General features: G+C 42.2%; 2 protein-coding genes across 4 annotated transcripts in view; both read right to left on the bottom strand.

Annotated features, from left to right (window-relative positions):
* The window catches only part of itgb5 (integrin, beta 5), a 66,256-nt gene extending 57,694 nt beyond the window's left edge, over positions 1–8,562 (bottom strand). The window contains exons 1-6 of the mRNA XM_028591931.1: positions 7,748–8,562; positions 6,478–6,563; positions 6,091–6,298; positions 5,665–5,914; positions 4,112–4,280; positions 347–508 (exon numbers count right to left, since the gene is read on the bottom strand). Of these exons, the coding sequence (XP_028447732.1) occupies positions 347–508; positions 4,112–4,280; positions 5,665–5,914; positions 6,091–6,298; positions 6,478–6,563; positions 7,748–7,826 (954 nt within the window). The 5' untranslated portion in view covers positions 7,827–8,562. The remainder of the gene's footprint in view (positions 1–346; positions 509–4,111; positions 4,281–5,664; positions 5,915–6,090; positions 6,299–6,477; positions 6,564–7,747) is intronic.
* An 89-nt stretch (positions 8,563–8,651) lies between these two features.
* On the bottom strand, positions 8,652–20,535 carry rbm44 (RNA binding motif protein 44). Of its 3 annotated transcripts, none has more exons than XM_028591928.1 (20): positions 20,085–20,535; positions 19,067–19,094; positions 18,859–18,965; positions 17,708–17,782; positions 16,115–16,181; positions 15,976–16,010; positions 15,110–15,315; positions 14,793–14,980; positions 13,827–14,400; positions 13,687–13,748; positions 13,435–13,584; positions 12,755–12,920; positions 12,622–12,656; positions 12,435–12,516; positions 12,177–12,297; positions 11,965–12,087; positions 11,804–11,871; positions 11,506–11,579; positions 11,102–11,324; positions 8,652–9,319 (listed from the first exon to the last, which is right to left on the bottom strand). In XM_028591928.1, the coding sequence occupies exons 1-20, from the start codon at positions 20,245–20,247 to the stop codon at positions 9,014–9,016; spliced, it is 2,853 nt and encodes a 950-aa protein (XP_028447729.1). In that variant the 5' UTR covers positions 20,248–20,535; the 3' UTR covers positions 8,652–9,013. The 3 variants fall into 3 exon arrangements, with proteins under 3 accessions (XP_028447729.1, XP_028447730.1, XP_028447731.1); XM_028591929.1 differs by having other exon boundaries at positions 14,793–14,956; XM_028591930.1 differs by lacking the exons at positions 15,976–16,010; positions 16,115–16,181.
* Between the last annotated feature and the right edge of the window lie 1,427 nt (positions 20,536–21,962).

Raw genomic sequence — 21,962 nt, 5'->3', positions numbered from 1 at the left:
TTCTGTTGCACTTTTAAAACAACTTTTGAACGTACACACGTTCCACCAAAACAAGTTCCTTCCAGAGGCTATTTTGCAGAAGTGCCGTGGCTCTGTCCGGCGCTTAGCACCGTCCAAGACGATTGCAATTGGTTTAAAGAAATGCCAATAAACGCGAGCATGTTTTTCTCCCATCCCGGGAACTCTGTGTGGACTAGCCAGACCTTCCTCCGCATTGCTGTGGAGGAAGGTCTGGCAATACCTTTTATACCAAAGGTAGCGAGACTACCTTTGGTATAAAAAAAATAAATAAAAAAAACACTGCTCTGTTTGTGAGCAAAACAACAGAAAGGGCAGCTCTTCTTACCATCTTTTCGGAAGCGCTGTATTCATTGTCCTCATTGAGGTGACACTGTCCATCGTGCGGCTGGACGAGGCCTCCCAGCCTGCCGTCCAGAGCAAGGTGAGGGACATCGTCTGTGGCAAACACCAGCAGGTGGTAGGCCTCCTTCCTCCAACCTATCTCCTCCTGTTTACAGGGCACAGCAGAATAGGAACTGAGTTTTTGTATCCTACTTGCATATGCTGTAGGGTTAATACAATCCTGTTACGGTTGGGTTATTTAATCTGACTATTAGTAGGGATGCACCGAATCCAGATTTTTGGGGTTCAGCCGAATACCGAATCCACTGGTTAAGATTCTACTGAATCCGAAACCAAATACCGAATCCTACTCCCATCCTCAGTCCATTAACACAGTAAACCCATTCATGAAGTAAACAACGTCCACAGCAGTGTATTTTTGTCCTTTTCTGTCCTTCCTTTGCCATACTTGAAGTTGCTGCATTTTGGCTGCTGTCTGTAGATTCCTTTTGGATGTTCCATACGCAAATGTTTTAACAGCGGCGAGGTTGTGTGTAACAAATCAGCATTGCTTGAATGGCTTTCTTTTGACTGAAAGTACTGCCAAACAACACTTTCTGCTCATGAGTTCCATTTTCACTTTCTCACAGCCTACTGCGTTGAACGCTCCACCTACGTAAACCCCTTCCCATAATCAACGACGGCGTCATTACGTCGACCAGCATAGCGCCTAGTGCAAGCGCAGGGTTCTGTTCGGTGGAAAAAAGAAATTCTAAAAAGGTTCGGGAAAAAACCGAACAGTCAAAAAAGCCAAATCTTGGATTCGGTGCATCCCTGATTATTAGGAATGCACCAAAGGATGATTTGGAAAAGAGCCCGTATGTGTGGAGGCATTTCAATTACAGAGGACAGAAACAACATATCAACACATATAGTAGATGGCTTTCTACCCTACCCTAAAAACTCATTATCACTTTCCACAAGCTCCACAATCACCGATCCAAACACTCTCAAAACAGTGAGAGTGTAACAGCTAGTTTTCTACCGCAGTTCCATTCCATTCCTGGCTATTATCAATAGGAAACATCAGGCAAGGGCAAAGTGAGCAACTGACGTTAGTGACTAACGCGTAACATTTCAGCCACTGAAGAGAGGGATTTTGTAATCCTTCAGTTCATTATGTGGCCTGTAAGGTATACAATGGAGCTGTGGATGCCCCTATCAGAGGCCTCTTTCAAGGGGAACTTTAGCAAGGGTTTAGCAAAAAGAGAAAATATGTTGTGTGAGAAGGTTGAGCTTTACACACACTGAGAACCATTTCCTGTGATTTGGGAAAGCAGTTATGTTGCAGGGAAATAAACTGTGCTCAACTCGTAGACAAAGCCAGTGAAAACTTAAGTCAAAATCATCTCTAGGAGGATTTTTACAAAATAAAAGATGATAAATCTATATTGCCTGCTTCTAGAATTCCCCCCTTGTAAGAGAGAGATATGTTTGTATGTGTGTTTGTTGTGTTATGGTTGTCTAAGCAACTGGATGCAGAAAATTTCCTTCAGGGAGAATAAAGTATTTATCTATCTCTCTCTATCTATCCACATATGCTGCATAACAGCGAATTAGCTTTTCACCCATTAAATAAAAAAACAAAACAAAAATGAGATATATATATATATATATACATATATGCACACACACACACACACACACATACATACATACACACACACACACACACATACACACAACGTAAGTATTTGCTACCGTTTTTTTTTTCTACCTGGACCCTATTTTCCCCATTTTTTTTTTTTTTGTCTAAGTGACTGATGGGAACCAACAATCTTTGACATATGTCCAGTATTAAGCAAGATCACTGCAGTCTGCAGCGGTGAAACAGGCTACAATGTAAGTTAACAGGGCAGTTGTCCAGCTTGTATTTACCTTCACAAAAGTGCTCGTTTTGCCACTGACAGGCTCAGATTAATATTAACTAAGTGTGTGACAACATTATGGAAAGGATTTCTAAGGAGGTCGACCTTTCTGTTAAAGAGTAAGATCCTTTTTTTAAACATAAAAACATCCGCCAAATTGCGTTGGCTAAACCCACCAGACTCCACGTAAATAAACAGTGATTTTAGCATCGTAAAATACACTTCATTCAAAGTTGACCTAAACAAAATAAAACTATGAAAGCCGTTTTGGGTCTTCTTCCCACTTTTCCGGCCATCACAACTCTAGTTTTGGTTGAAATAAACACATAGTTTACAGATTTACATGTGAAAATATGTTGGCTCTACACACGCTAAAAGTATTGCTTTTTTAAATGGAGTCTGGTCGGTTGAGTGCTAGTGACCTCAGAGCGGTTTCTGGTTAAACAGAAAGGTCTTCAAGAGGTTTTAAAAAGGCCTATCTCTGTAGGGATCCTTTCCATAATGTTGTCAGACACTTAGAATAATAATAACTTTTAGTGGACCAAATTGACGATGCACATTTGCCCCATAGGGCTACATTGCAGCCCGGTCTGTGGCTGCCGGTTACAGCGTTCGCGCTTAATATTGGACCAATTTCAAAGATTGCTGTTCCCATCAGTCACTTACACACAAAAACATAGGACAATAGGGTTCAGGTTGAAAAAGAACAGTAGTTACGCTTTAATTCCATTTATTTATTTTATATTTATGTGCTAACCTTGAAATTAAAATGCAGACCTGACTTACATTTAATTTAAAAAAAAAAAAAAAAAAACATAAAAAAACAGGAGTGACCCAGCCCTGCCTCCTAACCAGTGAGTGTTTGAAATAGTGCAGCACGAGTAAATTACAAGGCAGGAGCTACTTGGAGGGAGTCATTCTCTTCCTGTAGAAAACAATTAACCAGGGAGAGGAAACCAGGGATATGACTGGGCCTGCGAGGGACTCGTCCTCATGTTTAACCAGCTGCACCAGACTGTACTTCCTGTCCATCCCCCCTGGTGCTTTTAATTAACGAGCAAATAGGCCAGACGCTTGTCACGGGGGCATCGCAGTAGTTTAACAGCGGCTTTCCCTTCCTTCTGAACTAAATGTGTTCTGTCACTAGGGTTGGGTATCGTTTGGGTTTTTTTCTTGATTATTTTTGGGGGCTTTTCCCTTTATTACAGTGACAGGGGATAGACATGAAAGGGGGAGAGAGATGGGGGATGACACGCAGCAAAGGGCAGCAGGTCGGATTTGAACCTGCGCCGCTGCAGGACTCAGCCTACATGGGGCGAATGCTCTTACTGGGTGAGCTAGAGGCCGCCACGTTTGGTTTTTTTCTGATACTGGTGCTAAAACGATACTTTTAAAACGGTGCCAATGCCTAAACCGAAATATATATAATATATTTATAATGTATATAATATTAAATATAAAAAAAAAAGAGCACTAAACGACAGTTTGCGACATTAAAGAACGGCTTGTTTATTGCTAAGGCCATATGGTCAAATTTAAATGATGTCATCGTCACTACCGTTTACGTCGGAACCGGTGCCCTATTGGCACCGCGTTTCGGTCCCCAACCCTATCTGTCACTCAGTGTAGCCAAGTCAGGGTGCTTCTCAATACTGGATAAATGTAAGCCTCTATGAAGAAAAGTGATCAAGAAATGAGGGTGTTTGGTGTTTTAAGCCCCCAACGTCGTCTTCCAGGCAGCGCTGCATGGAAAGGTGCAAGGGTTAGGGTTAGGGTTAGGTGCCTTGACGTCGACGGTGGGGGCTTGAAACACCATCGAGCAGAAATGAGACACCTGTCACCTTACAAACAGCAGCCTGCAGGATGGCGTCGAATCCACCCTCGGGCGCGTCCCGGTTGCGAGATACCATCTGCTTCTGCACCTCCTCGTTAAAACGGTCCACTTTATCTGTCAGCGAGAGGATGTGGCGGAAACCGAAGGTGGGGACACAGTTGGGGAACAGTTTGTATCTGTGCAGGGCGACACACAAAAAGGTAAAGATCCAGATAGATTTCCTCTGAAAGTCACATCACGGCAATATTCAAAAAAAAAAAAAAAAAAAAAAAAAAAAAAAAAAAAAAAAAAAGGTCTGACCTCGGCTTATCTGTGCCATTTATTTACACGGACGTGATGAAGCTGAATTGATTTGTACGACATTAATGAAATATTTGCATCAACCCCAGCGGCATGATTTTAGACTACGTTTACTCTGAGAACAGCTTCAAATGTAAATCTCTTCTTGTATATACAGGATGAGCAATGGCAGAAGTGAGCTGGCTTGCTTAGGGGTCAAAAATGCTGTCATCTATCCCTTTTATTATTCCCCTGTCTTTATTCACTGTGTGACTCACACACACACACACACACACACACACACACACACACACACACACACACACACACACACACACACACACACACACACACACACACACACACACACACACACACACACACACACACACACACACACAAGCCATAACCTAGATGGGAAGTGATGCTGGGCGCTGAGTTAGTGCTGTGCAGTCTCACCTCCGGGGCAAACACCGTGTGCCACCGCTTTTTTCGCCCTCTATCTGTTCTGCTCCCTTTCAGTTTGCCCTCATCAACAACTCTGAGGAGCGCGGCAGGAGAGGGGCCATCTTGCAGAACTGCTTATTCACGCGGCTTTTATCGAATCTGAAAAATCTCTTATCGTCGCAGCTGCGGGATATCTAACCGTACATGATTCATGAATGCGCAAAAATAGAATGTGTGGGTCCGTGTAAATTAATGTTTCAGGATTTCCCTTTCATGTTTCTGTGGCCCGTTTACGTCACGAAGAGAGCAGTTCTTAAGCTCAACCTCACACAGTCCTGTTGGTAGGGCTACATTTAAACTGAGCTGACATTAGGGCTGGGCGATATGGGGAAAATAATCTAATGTCAAAATATTTTTGACCAAATATATCAATGTAAATATTTCGGCAATATTGTACGGGTGACTGCTGGTGCTTTCATAAATTATTTACAAAATGAGAGTTTTGATAAATAACCACCAACAATATAATATGACCAAATGGGTTAAGGCAAATAATAGAAAAGCTAGAAGAGTCTGGTAAGTTCGGAAAATGACATCACTTTACTGTAATGCAGCAAAAAATAAAATAGGAAAAGACAACACTTGTGTCATATTATGATGTCACGATATCCAAAATCTATATATATCTAGTCCTATATATCGATGTTGATATAATATCGATATATTGCCCAGCCCTAGCTGACATACCTATACTTTTATTACAGCCGTTAAAATTTGAATCCAAAAGTCATTTAAGCGTCGCCCTACTTCAAACATCCCGCTGCCACTACCCACCCATTGCATGGATTCTCCTGATACTTGGATGCTGTGTAGGAGAAGGGGGACATGTTTTTGTCCACAAAGGAGCCAAAGCCCAGCCTGAAGTTGCTGGTGAGCTTGCTCATCTCTAGAGCCAGCTTGGTGCCCAAGTTACGGATGGTGTCCAGATCGTCTTTCATGGAAAGCGAGAGGTCCATCAGGTAGTAGAGATCCACTGGGTAGTCCTCCACCTGCCGCACCTGCAGCCCGAACCACGTCTGGTCTCCTGGGTAAGGCGGGTGGAAAGAATCGGTCAGCTGGTTCGCTCACAAAAAGCATGCAAGAGTCGAGGAAGGGAAGCTTTGTATTATTCATAAGAAAACTTTGCTGCTTTTTTGAACTGTACATTCTCTCATGCATGTGCAACGGCTGCCCCCTGACTCTAAATGTCTCCGTGTGTACCTGGCCGCAGGCTGAGAGAGATCTTCTGAGGCATAATCTGGACGACGCCATACTGCGTCAACCCGGACCCTTTAGAGCTCAGAGGCATGTTCTGCAGGACCGAGATGCTGCTGGTGGGGTACTCGATGAACCGCGCCTCGCAGCCCCTCTTCTGCAGGTTTGGACTCAGATCGCACCGTGACGTCAGAGTCCACCCCCTCCCGAACTCCTGAAGGACGGAAAAACACCACAAGCCTTGCGTTACGGACTGTTGCGAGTCCAGAAAGGATTACGGAGGGGTTGAAACAGGACACGTGTGGCCTACAATAACGATTTCGCCTCTGTGGAAATGGTACGCTCTCTGCACGGCGCTTAAATTCTGAAAATAATGCAGCAGGAGAGTTATACCTCTTGTGCGCACCAGGCGCAACTGGGGTGGATCAGGAGGCATTCTTCACAGGAGGTAGCGCTGCCGCTCATACACATGTTAAGACCTGAGAAGGGGTGGGAAGAGATCATAGACAGGGACAGTTAGCACTTAGAGTGAACTGGAAAAACAATCACTAATGTATTTCCATAAGGACTTGAAGTTAGAGACCAGGAAAAAGAAAAAACAGAATACCCCTGTGCACTGTAATGCAATAATAAGTAATCCAATACTCACTTTGTGAAAGTTATTACTTTCGTTTTGGTTGGCAGGTAGTCTGAGAGGTGTTTATTGAGCACTGTGGTCACGTTTGAAGCTGTAGTTTGAGGGGTTGCACTGGAGTGCGCTATATTATAGGATGTTTCTAGTGTTCCTATCTATGTGGGAATGAGATGATGAAATGTTTTGACATCGCACGGTAATGTAGCTCAATAAAACACAAACTATTAATCCTAATATTCACCAAGGAAGTTTGCATGACATTTTGGGGGGTTCTACTTTTTCCAGGTTAGTCAGTGTTTGTGTTGACCTTGACATTTTCATACTTATTATAGTCCATTGACCTAAATGCCAATAGGGACATGCAAGTGTGTGTGTGTGTGTGTGTGTGTGTGTGTGTGTGTGTGTGTGTGTGTGTTTTAGGGCTGGGCGACCGGGAGAAAATCAAATATCACAATATTTTTGACCAAATACCTCGATATCGATACCGCCACGATATTGTAGTGTTGACTATTGATGCTTTCACAAAATATTCACACAATATTTTCGATAAATAATCATCAGTAATGTGGATATGACTAAGTGGGTAAAGGCAAATAATAGAAAAAAAGTTACAAAAGTCTGGTAAGTTCAGAAAATCACTTTACTGTAATGCAGTCTTTAAAACCAGGAAAAGACAACACTTATGCCATATTACGATATTATGATATCCAAAATTTAAGAGATATCTAGTCTCATATAACGATATTGATATATTGCCCAGCTCTAGTGTGTGAGTGTGTGTGTGTGTGTGTGTGTGTGTGTGTGTGTGTGTGTGTGTGTTTTAAAAATGTATTAGTAGCATACAATTCCTTTGTTTTGGGAGTTTCTCAGGACCAGTTGCAAACTGCCAGTAAGTTTAACCAACCAAATGTTGCCTCCATGTGGCTCCAGTTTACAGTAGCTCTACTCCTCGTGTGTTTATGTACCAAACACTGACCCTCTGTGTGATGTTTAACTACAAAAAAAAAAGACAAGCCTGCTTTGTCCTACCTCTCGCAGTGTGTAGAAATGTTTCCAGAAGCATGCAGCACAGAGCCGCTCGCCACATCCACGTCCCCGGGCTCCACATGGCGTAACTCGGCGTGTTTATCAACGCGTCGAAACCAGATATAGAATCTCTGACACCGGTTTATTACTTCACCATCAGACCGCTCGTTGGGTTTAGTCCTGTTGATGTGTGCAAACCACAACGGCAAAGCGTCTTTAGACCATCTCAGCTCCACCGACGCGCTTATTTTCGGCTCATAATGAAGAATCCGTGGAAATGCAGGGAGACTTTTCCATGGTTGTAGAAGTAATGCCGAAAGGCAGCGCTCCACGCAGTCCCGTAGATCCGCTCCTCGGGTTCCTCTCGTTGGGACGCCTCTACAGCTACAGCCTTCCGTGTCTTCACTACTTAACCCATAGCTGACAGCATCTCCCAAAACATTCCCATCGATTTCATGGCACTTTTCGGTTCGATGCGATCAAAAAAAAAAAAAAAAAAACGTGTGCAAAGGTGAAGTGGAAGAGGAAACGAAAAAGAAATCCAACAGATAAATAAATAAACACAACTCCAGCAGCGACTTTCTTCTGCAGATTTGAGTGTTGCCTCTCCGGTGTGCCCTCTTTGCGTCCCAGCTGGAGTCTCCGCCCATTTCCAACCAGGGATTACATTAACCCGTTCGTTGCTTCGTTGGACTCCTGGTTGATCTGTTGGCAGCAGATTGAGGCTGACACCCCGCACAGCCAGCTGCCTTCAGTTGAGTTAGTTAGCCACCTAGTGGGGACTCCTAACGAGTGCTACAGGAATTGTCAGGGGTCAAGGATCTGTTGCTGGAGTCCACAGCGACACGACTACCATTTAATCAACCACTTCACTTAGGGACATTGAGCACAAGGCTGAAGCGAGGAAGATCTTCCAATGCGTTTTAATAACAGAAAAATCAAAATACAACGCTGCTGTATATACACACACACACAACTGTATGCAACCTTAAACACCATTTTAGAAATTATAAACTAAATAACATAACTGCCAAATAACTGGCAGCATAGGCAGTGTAAAGCCTTCAAACTTTCAATGTATTCACTTTTGAAAAACACACTATGGTAGATTGTAACAAATAATTTTAACAACTTATGCGGCAATCGTAATTCCTTTTAAATGAATTGCCTTTTTTTTTTTAATATACCTGCCTTCTCCTTTGAAATATTTGACTTGTAATGCCATTCAAACATACTGTATCACTGGGAAGAACAAAGATTTTAAAGCCCTCAGCTTTGCTTCCTGACGACCGTATCGCTTGCTGGCGTGGTCAGAAGCTCGGACGTCATCTCCCGGATGGTCCTGAGGGGCAGGCCGCTGAGGACGCCCTGGTGCTTGGCCTTCAGCTGCATCAGAGCATCCACAATCCTCTGCCTTTCAACGGCCGGGTGGCGCTGCGTCAGCTCGGACATCAGGATATCGAAGCTGCCCATGGTGCCATAGCGCTGGGGCACACAGGTTCCCTTCGCTGTGGGGGAGATGGAGACCACCTTCCTGTGCTTGATGCTGGGGCTAAGCTGCGGCTGACTTATCAGCTAGAGGGACGACAGAGAAATTAATTAATCCCAAAGCATTAAAAAAAAAAGTTTACATTTTCTGGATTATGTCAATGGAATGTACCGATCTACAAGAGCCATTATATTTTAGGGCTGTAACTAATGATTATTTTCATTGTTTTCGCTATAAAATGTCAGAAAAGAATGTATACATAAAATAGAATGTGTATATAAACAAAAGTTTATTGCTAAGGCCACAGGGTCAAAATTAAGTGATTTATAAAAAATGTAACAACTTATTTCACTGACTTGGTGACTGTTCTTTTATCTAATGAAAGGCTCATTGCATGTGACAAACACAGACTTAAAGAAATGCTATTGCTGATAATACAACAAAATGTACAGTAGGCAATTTCAAGAGACGTAATCCAAGATGCCACAATTTCTTTCAAACATGTTCTACTTATACCCACCAGTTTCTCTACATTACAGACAATTAATTAGACATTTATCCTCCCCCATAGGGCTGGGCGATATGGACCTAAAGTCATATCCCGATATATTTTGGCTGAATATCGATATACGATATATATCCCGATATTTCTTTCCGCAAAGTGAGAGCAAATGTTCAGTCAAAGCCAAAATCAAATATGACATGTCACAAGTAGTTTCATAGAAACAGTTGCAAAATCAAATAAATAATAAACCGGTTTCTTCACCTGGTTCATGATTAAATGCTCAGCTGTTCAAATAATAAAATGTAAACCTAAATACTGTATAACAGGAGTACCTTTTTTGAAATCAAAGCTCCATATTTGTGATTCGTTCCAAAGGTCAATTAAGCTTTTGATATTAATATAATCTACTTTGTTCAAAATGTAATGCCTCATGCCTGTAAGCCTAGGTTTATAGTCCCATTCTTCCACTTGATACTGCTTCCACTTAAGTAAACTAAAAGATGAACTATCGACTACAAAACAAAAAGAAACTAATTAATGTGTTAATACAAAGAATATTTATTATGATCGGTTCACAGATCTGAGTCAAACGGAAACTTCACCCTTCTGAACTAAGAGTTTCTGCTTCAAGGTGAAGTTTAAAACAGACTGAAATGTCCAGGCTCATTCCTCCACTATTTATTTCTGTATGTATTTATGCGTTACATGTCATTTTAACGGGCACTGAGCTCCAGATCCTGCAGCCGCAGAGCGGTCTCTGCTGCCCCGCTGTAGCTTCTTCTCCGTCCGCCTGCCGCCCGGCAAACTTAGTGGAACTTTCCGCCGATATCGACATACAGGTCGTCCTGGACTACGTGTAAGATCCTACCGATCACCACTCTGTCTTTGGCTGGTCCGATTTGGATCAGCGGGGACCAGCGCAGCAGCGAGGCAAAGCTGTGTTTTTCCGGGGAAGAGACGCTGCGGCCGGCCACGGAGCTCTCCGCCTCCCGCTGCCGCCCGGAGCTCAGGTTGCTGGTCGAAGGCGGCATACATAATCATAAAACACATTGTCACCTGTTAAATGTTATTCATTGCTGTTTGTTCTTTTCATTTCCTCTATCGAACATAATTAAGCAGTACAAAAGTCCGGCATCTTTAGCGTTGATCTGAATGCTTCGGACCTCTGTTCCAAGATGGCGGCGGTTTTGACGTATGTTTAGAACCTCAAGGCGACATCTGTGTATATATCTATGGGAGCAAGGATCACATTTGAACTATATCGATATATGCGATATGGTCTAATTCCATATCTCATTTAAAAATATATCGATATATTTTTTATATCGATATTTCGCCCAGCCCTACTCCCCCATATGCTCACCTTTCTTTCAGTGCTGCTGGAGTCAGTCTTGGAGGTTCGTGGTTTGTCGGCATCGTGTGAAGACTCCGATCCACTGACGGAGGCTGAGGCCTGGCTCCGGCTCTCACCGATGGCTTTGTGGACGTGCTCCACGTGTAAAGTATGGCCTTGCACGCAGCGGCCATGCAGCGCTCTCGCTGCATCCTTGGCAGATTGGAGTCCATTTATCACAACTATGGCAACTCTAGGGAACGCAGCCAACGAGACAGGCAGTTGGTACACTGACATTAACGTAACACAGTAACAGTTACGGCTGGGGAACATTTGTACTTTGTGATGCAACACATGAATCTAAGACATGGACGATATGAAATCTCACAAGTGTGTTGCAGTAGAGTTTCTCAGATAGCAGAGCAGTCGCTCACCTCAAATCATTCTTTAAAGCGGGAAAGCTGACTTCAGACACCTGGTATTTCTCAAACCACTGCATCACATTACTCTGGCAAGACATAGGTTTCAGTTAAAGCCTGTAGTGCCCTCTGCTGGCTATAATGGTACTATACAATGCATTAGGGTTAAAAAACAAAACATGACAAAATCTGAAAAATGTCCAACATATATTCATATTGAATTACATATGACAATTACAGCACCTAGTCTCATGAGTACTGCTTTGAGATGGTTAACGTCTGAGCAGTCGGCAGCAGAAATGTACAAACTCACCTCGGTCACATGACTAGGTAGGTTGGAAACACAGAGTACTGAGCTTTTGACCTCCGTGCCGGCTGATTCTGCAATTAAAACAAATTCTCCTCTAAGGAGTTGATCCAAAAATCGCTACATGTGCAGCTATAGTGCTTTAGCTGTATTCACTGACCACTTACCATCGGGCTTCTCTTTTGCGATCACTGTTGGGTCCTGTCCTGTCTGATTAGCTACTGCAGGCTTCACGTCTTCTTCAGCATCGTACCACGCCTCGGATGCGTTGAGCTCTTTGCACTCCGCTGCTGTACGCACAAAGAATGGCACGTCTTTGATTTAAATCAGCTTCTTTCCTGGTAATTATCTCAAATGTGAGCAGGATGCTTTTGCTTACTTGTCTGCCTTTCTGCCGGCTTGTGTTCATTATGGATAGCACCTCTATCCCGGGCGACAAGAGTGACAGCGCTCACTGCTTTGCTGTCGTCCTTAATCTGTTTTTCCTTTCTTTGACTGGGCTGGGAAAGAAATGAGCCAAACACCAGAGTTGTTCAAACTGATTCGGACTAAAATGCCAAATTGGGTTCAATTAGCGGCAATAAAAGCAATGCCAAGCCGCTCAAGGGTTTGGTCTCCGTGTGTAGTATAAGGATACCTGGCAGCCATTTCTGCTTTGATCATCGGGACATCCATTTTCTTCAACGGATGTATCATGTTTCTGTGGCTCCTGGGGGCTCCTTGGGGATCAAGAAAGACAACATTACAGCATCTAGAGAGTCTAGTCTGCTAAACCGCTCAAATTGAATTACATCAGACACACATGCATGTCTGCGCTTACATACCAAGATGGAACATTTCCCAGCACATCATCAATGATCTGAACAGGGACAACAGAAACTCAGAGCATTAATATCAGAGCTGTGGATAAACTATATGAAATCAACTATTTGGAGACTATCCAGTTAGTAGGCTTACCTGTGCAGGGATGTAACTTGCACCTGTGGTTATCTTCTCAGAATCAACAGACAAAGGCTTGAGTTGCTCCAGAGGAACCCCTGTCAAGATCTTATCTTTCATCTGATTATAGTCAGACTCCAGTTTTTGCAGAACACTTGCAATGTCTACAGGAGGGTTGTTTAGCCTAAAGAGAGGGGAATAATACGTATTAGTTGGCCTGAACAGCTGGCCCTTTTTTCAAAAATTCTTTTACAAAATCCATCTGGATGAATATATCACATTAGAGCAGGGCTCCGCAACCTTCTTAATATGGAGTGCCATTTTAAAAATGTTCTTGTTAATAAGTGTGTGCCACATCCGCATTGAGCCTGCCATCATCTACCGAGCATGCTCAGGCAGTGGTATTTTTTTCCCTTCACACCGCATTCTGTGAAGAACGCAATGAGCCAATCAGAGGCAGAGTCGGGCAGGTCTTTGCAGAATGCGGATGAAAAAAAAAAAAAAGTCAATTAAACTATGGTAAATAACTGCCAATGGCTGTGGATTGGAACATTTCCAAATAACTCTTGTGCACACGTATTGCTAGTGTGCCATGGGTTAAGATGTGCTGACCCCTGCGTTAGAGTTTGACACGCTACAACTGTCTCCGTGGAAGAGCAAAGGTAAATTCTGATCAATACTGATCAACATCTCCTTACACTGGTGTGGCCTGTCCTCCCTCAGCAGAGGTATAGTAGAGTCTCCAGCAGTGCTGTCTGCACATGCTGTACTGCAGGGCCAGAAGGGCCACCTCCGCCTGCTGAGCACGCTGGATACAGTCACATTCCTTTCTTACTTTACAAGCCAAACTGGAGAAGATAAAAAGATACAATTACAGATATTAGTCCTACTGTGGAAGACATCCCTTAGGGCCAAGTTTAATATACAACTATGTCTATCTGATGCATTACCTTTTCTTTTTATCTTTTTCCTTTCTCAGTTCCTCTTGAGCCATCTTGAGTTTGAGAAATTCCTGAATAAAAAACAAGGGGAGGTGGTGTAATGTTCTGCTGGAGCTATCGTAATGACCGGTCTTTGGATTCAACCTTACCTCAGCAAGATAGTCCAGATCTGTCATGTGGACCTCGGTGACGACATGCTTGTCAGCCGTTTTTGGATTCTCAGTTTGGGTGGCCTCCGACATGCCCACTGCCAGCTCAGTGCCAACCATCACGTCACAGGTAGTAGCGCAGGGCATAGTGGAGGTGTGCTTTTCTGCTGTGTTTTTCTTGACGACAGACTGGTCAAAATTCAAGGTCTCCCTGCTGGCTGCCAGTGCTTTACTATCGGTGGTGAGTGGACCCGACTGAACCCCATTATTGTGTGCTTTTACATCTTCGCTGGTCAGACAGGCAAGTATGCTCTTATCATTCTCCATGATGCTATGAAAGTTGTCACTCTGATCTCCAAAGCTAAAGATAGCATCGTCATCATCTACATTGTACTCATTACCATCGACCTCCTGACCCTGAACCCCTTCCTTTTCCTCAACTGGGTCCAGAAGAGGGATGACCTGTTCCTGCTCAACTGCCTGGATAATGCTCCCGTCACCGTACTCTGCATCATCCATTTGGATACGGTCAAAGCTGTAGTACTCAGGAGACTCGATATTTGTCCATTCTGACCTGTAATAAACAATGTTGCGCATGTCAATAAGGATTCCTATTGCCTGCTAAGATGAAACACAGAACAGTACATTTTAAAATGGTTTTATTAAAAAAAATACACTTACTTTATTTTACAGACCGGGAATAAGACAGACATCCAAGTTTATTTGTAATAAGCCCTTAATTAACTACAAGCCATTTAACTACAAAATGGACACCCCTGAGTGACGAGAAGTTTGCCCTAGTTGCTCTAGAGTTTTAGACTATTGTTGTCAAATTGATAAATTCTAATTTAGTAATTTCCAAATATGTATATGCAAAAATGTAAATTCAAAAGAGCTTAGATGGGCATGGTTGCTGCAAGAAATGAACAAATGACATGTTGTGTCAGCCATAAGATGTGTACTCACTGTAATGGACTGACTTCATATGTGAAGTCAGCACTCTGGCCTTGTGTCATTGCAGTCTGGCTGCTGAGCTCAGGCTTTCTGCCCTTGCTGCATCTTTCCAGGTCCATGTCCAGAGAGCAGTTTGCAAGAGCTGCTGCGCTGCTCGACATCAGCCTTGACTGGCCCTTCAAAGAAATTGTGCAGTCATTTTTTTGCAAAAAAAAAAAACAAAAAACAAAAAAACAAAAATGAATTCTGCATTCACAACTTAGAAACCGAAGGGACTACACCAACATTATAACTTTAACTGTTTAATACGTAGAGAAATCATTGTGCACCTTCTGGTGGTTTGGGTCCTGCATGGTGGGGTTGCTGAAGGCTGTTGGGATGCGGTCTTGCTGGTGAACAAGCCGTGTGGTGCTGCAGATTTCCTCATGTGGATGTTTTAGGGAGCCGTGCCCACTGTTTCTACAGCCAAGCAGGGTCAAGGTCTCCCTTACATCATTGGAAAGAATCTTCAAGTTTTGATGACCATAGGACATGTCTTGCAAGAGAACGAGCCAACAAACAGAACTGTAAATTGAAACTTTTCCAGTTTCATGTGTAATGTAATTGCTGCCTGTAAAACGTCTAATAAGATAAACAGGGACCGTTTCCCAGACCAAGGATTATGCCTAGTGCGAGACAAAAATGTTTGTTGATGACTTCTACATTTAGGTTATGAATCCAGGCAGTACAATGTCAAGAAGACTAAATGATTTATCGACTGGGCTGAAGTTGTAGAATTGTTACATATTTCTGTTACAGTCCATTACATGGCTCAATCACAGTCTGGAAAACTGGCTCTACAGAAATATTTGTGAAAATAGTTTATTCCAATTTTACTGCATTTTACTCACCGTTACAAATTGATGCTGGGTTAATTAAAAGGCAGGGGTTGGATATGTGGGAGAAAGCTAGCAGCTTTCCATAGAAAGCTTCTGTGTGATGTGTTGTGATTTAAAAAGGGGTTTTATGAAGTAGGTATATAACCTCTGCTACAGTACATGTTCAGCTGTCAACACCAGCGACAGACTTGTGTAAATAATCTGAATACGTTTTGAGAATCTCAGAAGTTTTTGTTTTTTTTAATTAAATTTATAATTAGCACCTAAAGAAAATATATCAAGAGCATCACTGCCAGCGTATGAGATTCACAAATTACCAAATCTGCACTGCGTTGCTGCTGAGGCTCTAGATCTAAAAAACAAAACAAAGACAACAAAATTTAAACAATAAGTCACTGTAAAATGAGAAAAACTTGAATAATTTGATGTAATGTGTTCCAAATTCACTGCATTTACTGTGAGACATGCACAGGCCTGTTGGATGTCACGGTTGGCCGGGCAGATTGGTCACTTGCAAAGTTATCTGCATTGGGAATAACAAAATGTATTTAATCTGTACACCGTAGGGCTGTCAAAATTGCTCAAAAATGACGTTCGAATATTCCCTCTAAAATAACACCGAATATTCGACCTATTCGAACATCTGGTTGTGCATGCATCCAAGGTGGCGCGCGACATTGTGACGTCAAAATGATGCAATATTCGGCCGAGCCGAGGTCGCGCCATTGACATATATATAATGGACCAATAGACCCCGTTGCTCTGGACGGAGACCAGTGAAGGCTATTAGAAGCACTTTTCCGGTGATCTCTTGCTTTACTGAGCAGCCTCCAACTGACAGAGACAACGTAGATGTGACGTGAGCAACGTGTCTGAAAGTGTGAAGTCTTCTGGTAGCTGTGCCAAGAGAAATCTCAATCATTCCCAATCTTACAGAGACGGAGAGTGTAGGTATATGTAAGGAGATAACATAAGCACAGGCTAATAATTGCTAACTAACATGCTAGTTAACATTCGGAATTAAACCTAAACAGCTCATGTAAGTCGAAACTGCCTGCAAGCTTCTCCTGTACTATGCGGTAATTCCTCTACTGTGTGACAGTAAGTCGCTTGGTTATGACACAATCGTTAGCCTAGTTTTACAAAAACATCTGCTACGGAGCCATAACGTGAGGTACAAGGTAATGGAGCCTTTTATACATTGTCGGGTTTCTTTAGAAATAAACAACGGACAAATAGAGTCTTTAAACGCTTCAGATGTAAAGTTATTGGCAGTCCAGTGACGTAAAAAAAAAAAAAAAAAAATGGCGGTCAGTGGAATGCTAACAAGAGGTGATACCTTTGTAGCAACAAAATGGCGCCATCGGAGGTTCGAGTTCTGAAGCGAAGCTTACCCCCTTGGGTCGTGCACGGCTCTTTGTTTTTCAGCAGCGCGCGACAAAGCGGAAACAGGAAGCCTGAATGAGAGTCCTGGCATCCGACAACGTGATGCCAGGACTCTCAGAGTGACTGCAGGTCTCTCTGGTAAACTTACCGGGTTAAGATGAGTTCTTTTAAGGTGAATGAAAGGCTTGATCCGACCAAGTAGGTCAGTGAATCAAATCGGAGCATTGACGGCAATGCTGCTGCCAGTTCTGCCGTTGTTTACCTTTTTCTTCTTCTTCTAGTCCGTAGAAAGGGCGGCGTCGGTAGCCTTTGCTCATTAGCGCCACCGCTGTTCAGGAGAAGACTGCAACTAGTGTCGCGAGCACCAGCGCGGGTATAAATAGTCACGGCGATCTCATGATGTCACATTTGTATGCGCCAGCTGGGCTGCGTCCAGTACGTAACGGCTTTCAGGCACGCTAGCGAAGCAGACAGCCAGACAGCCTCTGCTACCGCAAGCGTTTTTTTCCACTTTTTTTTTTTTTTTTTTTATTCGAATATTAATTTCACCTTCGAAATTTTTTTTTAAAACTATTCGAATATATATTCAAATTTAGAATATTCGTTGACAGCCCTAGTACACCGCTATTAGAAGAGGTTATTATTTTAACAGACTTGACTTACGCTTCACATAAACATGATGCCGAGTCAGTTCTAGGGCGGGATGTTGATGCAGGAACTGGTGAAACCCTCCTTCATCTAGGAGAAAAGAAAACAATTCAATTTGACTGATAACCTCCCAATTTTGAAATGTGGAAATAGGCTGCCACCTATACCCAAAACGTCATTTCCTGTCTGCATGACACTGGCAGGTAGACATTGATTAAGTTTAGATTTATTAAGATTAATGGCTATAGGCAGGCATTCATTTTTTCATTGCCAGTATAGAAGAGAAAAGAAAAAGGAAACAAATCCCAGGATAGTTGTTGCAACAATGGACTCCTCGTTTCCTCCAGTATAAATCTAATATGCATGTTCATGATTAATAGATTAATTGTTTGATCCATATGACCTAATATCTACATCATCAACCAACATTTGGTTTACAATTAGGCTATATAATGACCAGTGTTGGGGAAGTTACTTTTAAAAAGTAGAGTTTGCTCATACTTCTTAAAAAAGTAATCCATTACTTTACTTAGTTACCCCATATGGAAAGTAACTTTTTACTTTACTCGTTACTTTTAAAAGCAGGCATCTCTGGCAGAGACTGAAGTTAATCATACAAAAACTATCTTTGACCATAAAGCCAATCTGTGGTTTATCAGTGAAACGTCTGAACTACACTGCAGACTGGATTCTCTCCTCACAGAGTGACGGCCGATTGATTATTGATTATGAACGAGACCAGCGCGGGTTGAATGCACATCAGCAGGTCATCGGCGTTGGCGTGTATGTATCGTCTGTATCGACTTGTACCGGTCGCGCAGCCACGATGGTCCGTGCATTGTCGTAGACACATGCAGCCTCTGTCCAGCAAAAAGCCACGAAGCTTAAAACGCTCTCAAAAGTTAGCTTTGGCTGTGCTACCAGCCTCGGTCACGTCCCGTGTGGAGCTTGTGAGTGCGTAGCTGAGAAGGCAGCGTCGCCGTCAAATCTGTCCCTGGGAAAAGTGACGTTGCGGCAAATTCAAAAAGGAACTACGTTTCCTTACCAAATTTTCAGTAGTAGCGCGTTACACTACTTTTTACCAGAAAAAAGTAGTTACGTTACTGTAACGCGTTACACCCAACACTGATAAGGACTCAGAAAAGCAGCCAATCACTCAAGCATACCTTGTATGATCTTTCTGTCCTCCGGCAACAACGAGAGATACCAACCCAGCAGCCTTTGGTCAGTTAAGGAAAGGTATTTATGTACTTCCACCAAATCAAATACAGACCTGTAAAATAAAGAACAGCACAGCTCTTGGTTATTCATTGATAATCAGGGTCATTTTAGTACATAGAGCGAGAGTGAGGATATAGTTAATTATCTGCATACCTGTCCAGCAAGAATTTCCTCTTCTCTTCTGGTGATGAAGAAAACAGTTAGATGAATGAATGGCATCCTTGTCCAAATTTGCTACTGATAAAAAGGCATTTATTGCTTGGATCGGTTTGCAACGTTAACCCCTTAGCATTCGGCCCCCTTTTCTAGAGCGGTAGGGGTGGGGGACAGGGGATGTTTAGGGGGTGACTGCAGGTCAACTGTTGATTCCACAAGTGGTATACATCATTTGAATGGTAGTAACTGGAGGATTAATTTGAATGTTGTCATGGTTTTCTAGTCACAAATAAGCAATAAACAATTCATTTTGAAAATGTTTAAGGGTTTAGTAAGTTATGATACTAGTTTATCATGGCTATTCTCCTGCTCATTTATGTCTCATAAGTCATACGTCATTGCAGCAGTTTGAGAGTTTTTTTTACCACTTGAGAATTGCCAAAACTCCCTCCAAAATACCACATTAAGACAACAAGTCTCACGTTTCATGGTCTCAGTAAATTGAAATGGCTACTGTGGGGACCAATACAATTGCTCTCAATAAATCCACGTGAGTCTCAGCTTTTCAGCCATACCCAATTTAATCAACTCCAAGACCCCAGTTACGTTAAGCAGAAATAGTCAAATACTGCATTTCGGAATAGGCGAAAATTAACGTTACACATGTATACTGGATGAGGAAAAAACTGCATGGTGATTGCCCAAACTGCATGGGATAGGGATAAAGCGGGCAAGTCTGTAAATAGGAGACTCGTGGGTACCAATACAACTCATTTTTATTTAGATATCTTTAGGTAAGAAGCCAAGAGACGCCTTTGAAAATGACCATGCTAGTTTTCCCCTTTTCCAAAATGTAACGTCGTTAGCCCAACTTTTTTGAGTATTATTTAGCCACCTTACCAATAAGCTAGCATGCCATGGTGGGTACAGTTACCATTCTTAGATCGCATGGCTACATATTAACATCTTTTAATAACACACTTTAGGGATGTATACAGTTAGGGACGTAACTTACTTTGACTTGGCTTTTCAATGGCCATGTTGTAATAACAGGGTATCAGGTGTGACGGCACCACCACGCCCGCATACTCACGAGCCACGTATGACGAGCTAGGAGCGGACACCTCGTAGGGTAACGTGATTGGAAAGGCAGGCCACACTTTCTGATAAACAGCCATGGGTTGAGTGTCCGAAATAAGCGTCCAAAATTACAATGAGGAGTCGTTGAGGTCGACGAAACGGTTGACTAACGTTAGCTAGGAAAACGCCGACGTCTTCTTACAAATAAGTCGTGTTACCTGCTCCATTTTCACCGTCTTTACAAAAAATTAAGAAAATATTAACAACCAAATAACGTTAGCGCGCTTCAGCAGGCTTTAGTCGCGATTACGTTGCCGGTTTGGAGATGGTGGCGTTAGCTAGCTAGGTCTGCACAATATTTACAGTCTATGGTCTGCACCAGATTAATCCGCCAATTAAGTTAATTGGTACCTACCGTGTGGTGTGTGGCTCTGTTCAGCCCTGGTATGTGAATAGCCAAACAAATGACCCCCCTGAACAAATGATAAGGCCCACCATTTGTAGTAATACAAAACTGTAAAATTACATTTGAAAGAGCAGCAGTAACACCTGAACTATCATCAGATCTGAACTGTTAGGAACTATTTCTTTAGTGAAAGTAGTTCCAACATTATTCGGTTTTAACGTTATATTTTTCCAGAGCAAGAGAGATATCTCAAAAGCTTGGTAATCAAACTCATAACCATCTCCGTGATTAGCTAGCTAGATCATAGACAGTTAATAGCTAGCTACCACAAGAGATACAAAATAATTTGGGGGGAAATGGTAACCTACCTCACATCTCCCGCCAGGCGGTGGCGCAACAGTTAACCGCTAGCAGTTGAGCTCTTGTCCTTGTTATTTTAATGGCGGTTGGAAACATTCTGACGGTCACATGTTTTAGTAACAGTAAACAACAAACCTCGCTTCCCTCATTCCTTCAAAAGCTGACTTTAAAAAAGCCTAATTTAAATAAAAATGTCTCCAATTTAAGACTATTTTATTCAGGCATATTTATTGTACAGCTTCTTGTGTTTAAACATTTAACATGTAGGGGAGAGTAATAGATTACATTTTGTAAATAAATAAAATAAAAAGTTACATTTTCCTTCATAATTCACAGACTACTTGAAATACACTAGTCATCTTTTGATATAACAAACATACATATGTGCACTAATTAATACAAGTGATTTATAAGGACAAGACTAATATTAAATGTAATGCAAAAATGTCAGTGTTACAATTGCCCCCACTGTATCTCGAATAAAACCACACCTCAAAGTACTCAGATTACTGCTGTAGTATCTAATAATGTTACTTAAGATTTTTTTGTATATGGTTCAAATTCTTTTAGATGTCATGCATCATATGCATTTAAAGCAAAAGTCTGTTTCTATTTTTGCAGAGGCTATAGCCAACTATTCTAGTGTTAACTAGGTTTTTATTATTTGAATTGAGTTAAAAGTATACATCATAGTCAAATAGTTATCATGTATGACAACATTGTGAACTGTTTAATTAATGTCAGTAAATTATTCATCCAGGACAAAAGGAAGCTTAATATTAGACCTGGATGGAACAAATATGTGTCTGAACTTCATGTGGATGCTAAGGAAGCTTTTTGGAGTTGGGTATCATCTGGAAAAGCTAAGTATGGCCCAGAGTTTGAACATAAGAAAAAGGCAAATGCCAGGTTTAAATATGCTGTACGGTTTATCAAAAGTAATGAGCAGATGATGAGGGCAAATTCTATGGCCAGAAAGTTTCAGCAGAATAATTTGTATGATTTCTGGAAGGAAGTAAAGGTTATCAATAATAGCAAGATGCCTTT

Source organism: Perca flavescens, chromosome 11 (assembly GCF_004354835.1).
Source record: "Perca flavescens isolate YP-PL-M2 chromosome 11, PFLA_1.0, whole genome shotgun sequence".
NCBI classification, from domain to species: domain Eukaryota; kingdom Metazoa; phylum Chordata; class Actinopteri; order Perciformes; family Percidae; genus Perca; species Perca flavescens.
Note: the sequence above shows the minus strand (reverse complement) of the source record. Positions and strands in the feature narration are given on the sequence as shown.

What these genes read in the sequence shown, in the direction of transcription:
- rbm44 (XM_028591928.1), bottom strand. Translation starts at nt 20,247, where the DNA reads ATGGCTGTTTATCAGAAAGTGTGGCCTGCCTTTCCAATCACGTTACCC. An exon ending in GGACAGAAAGATCATACAAG is followed by an intron (nt 17,783 to 18,858) that starts GTATGCTTGAGT and finishes CTTTTCTCCTAG; the next exon opens with ATGAAGGAGGGTTTCACCAG. An exon ending in AAAGCAGAAATGGCTGCCAG is followed by an intron (nt 12,298 to 12,434) that starts GTATCCTTATAC and finishes TTTCTTTCCCAG; the next exon opens with CCCAGTCAAAGAAAGGAAAA.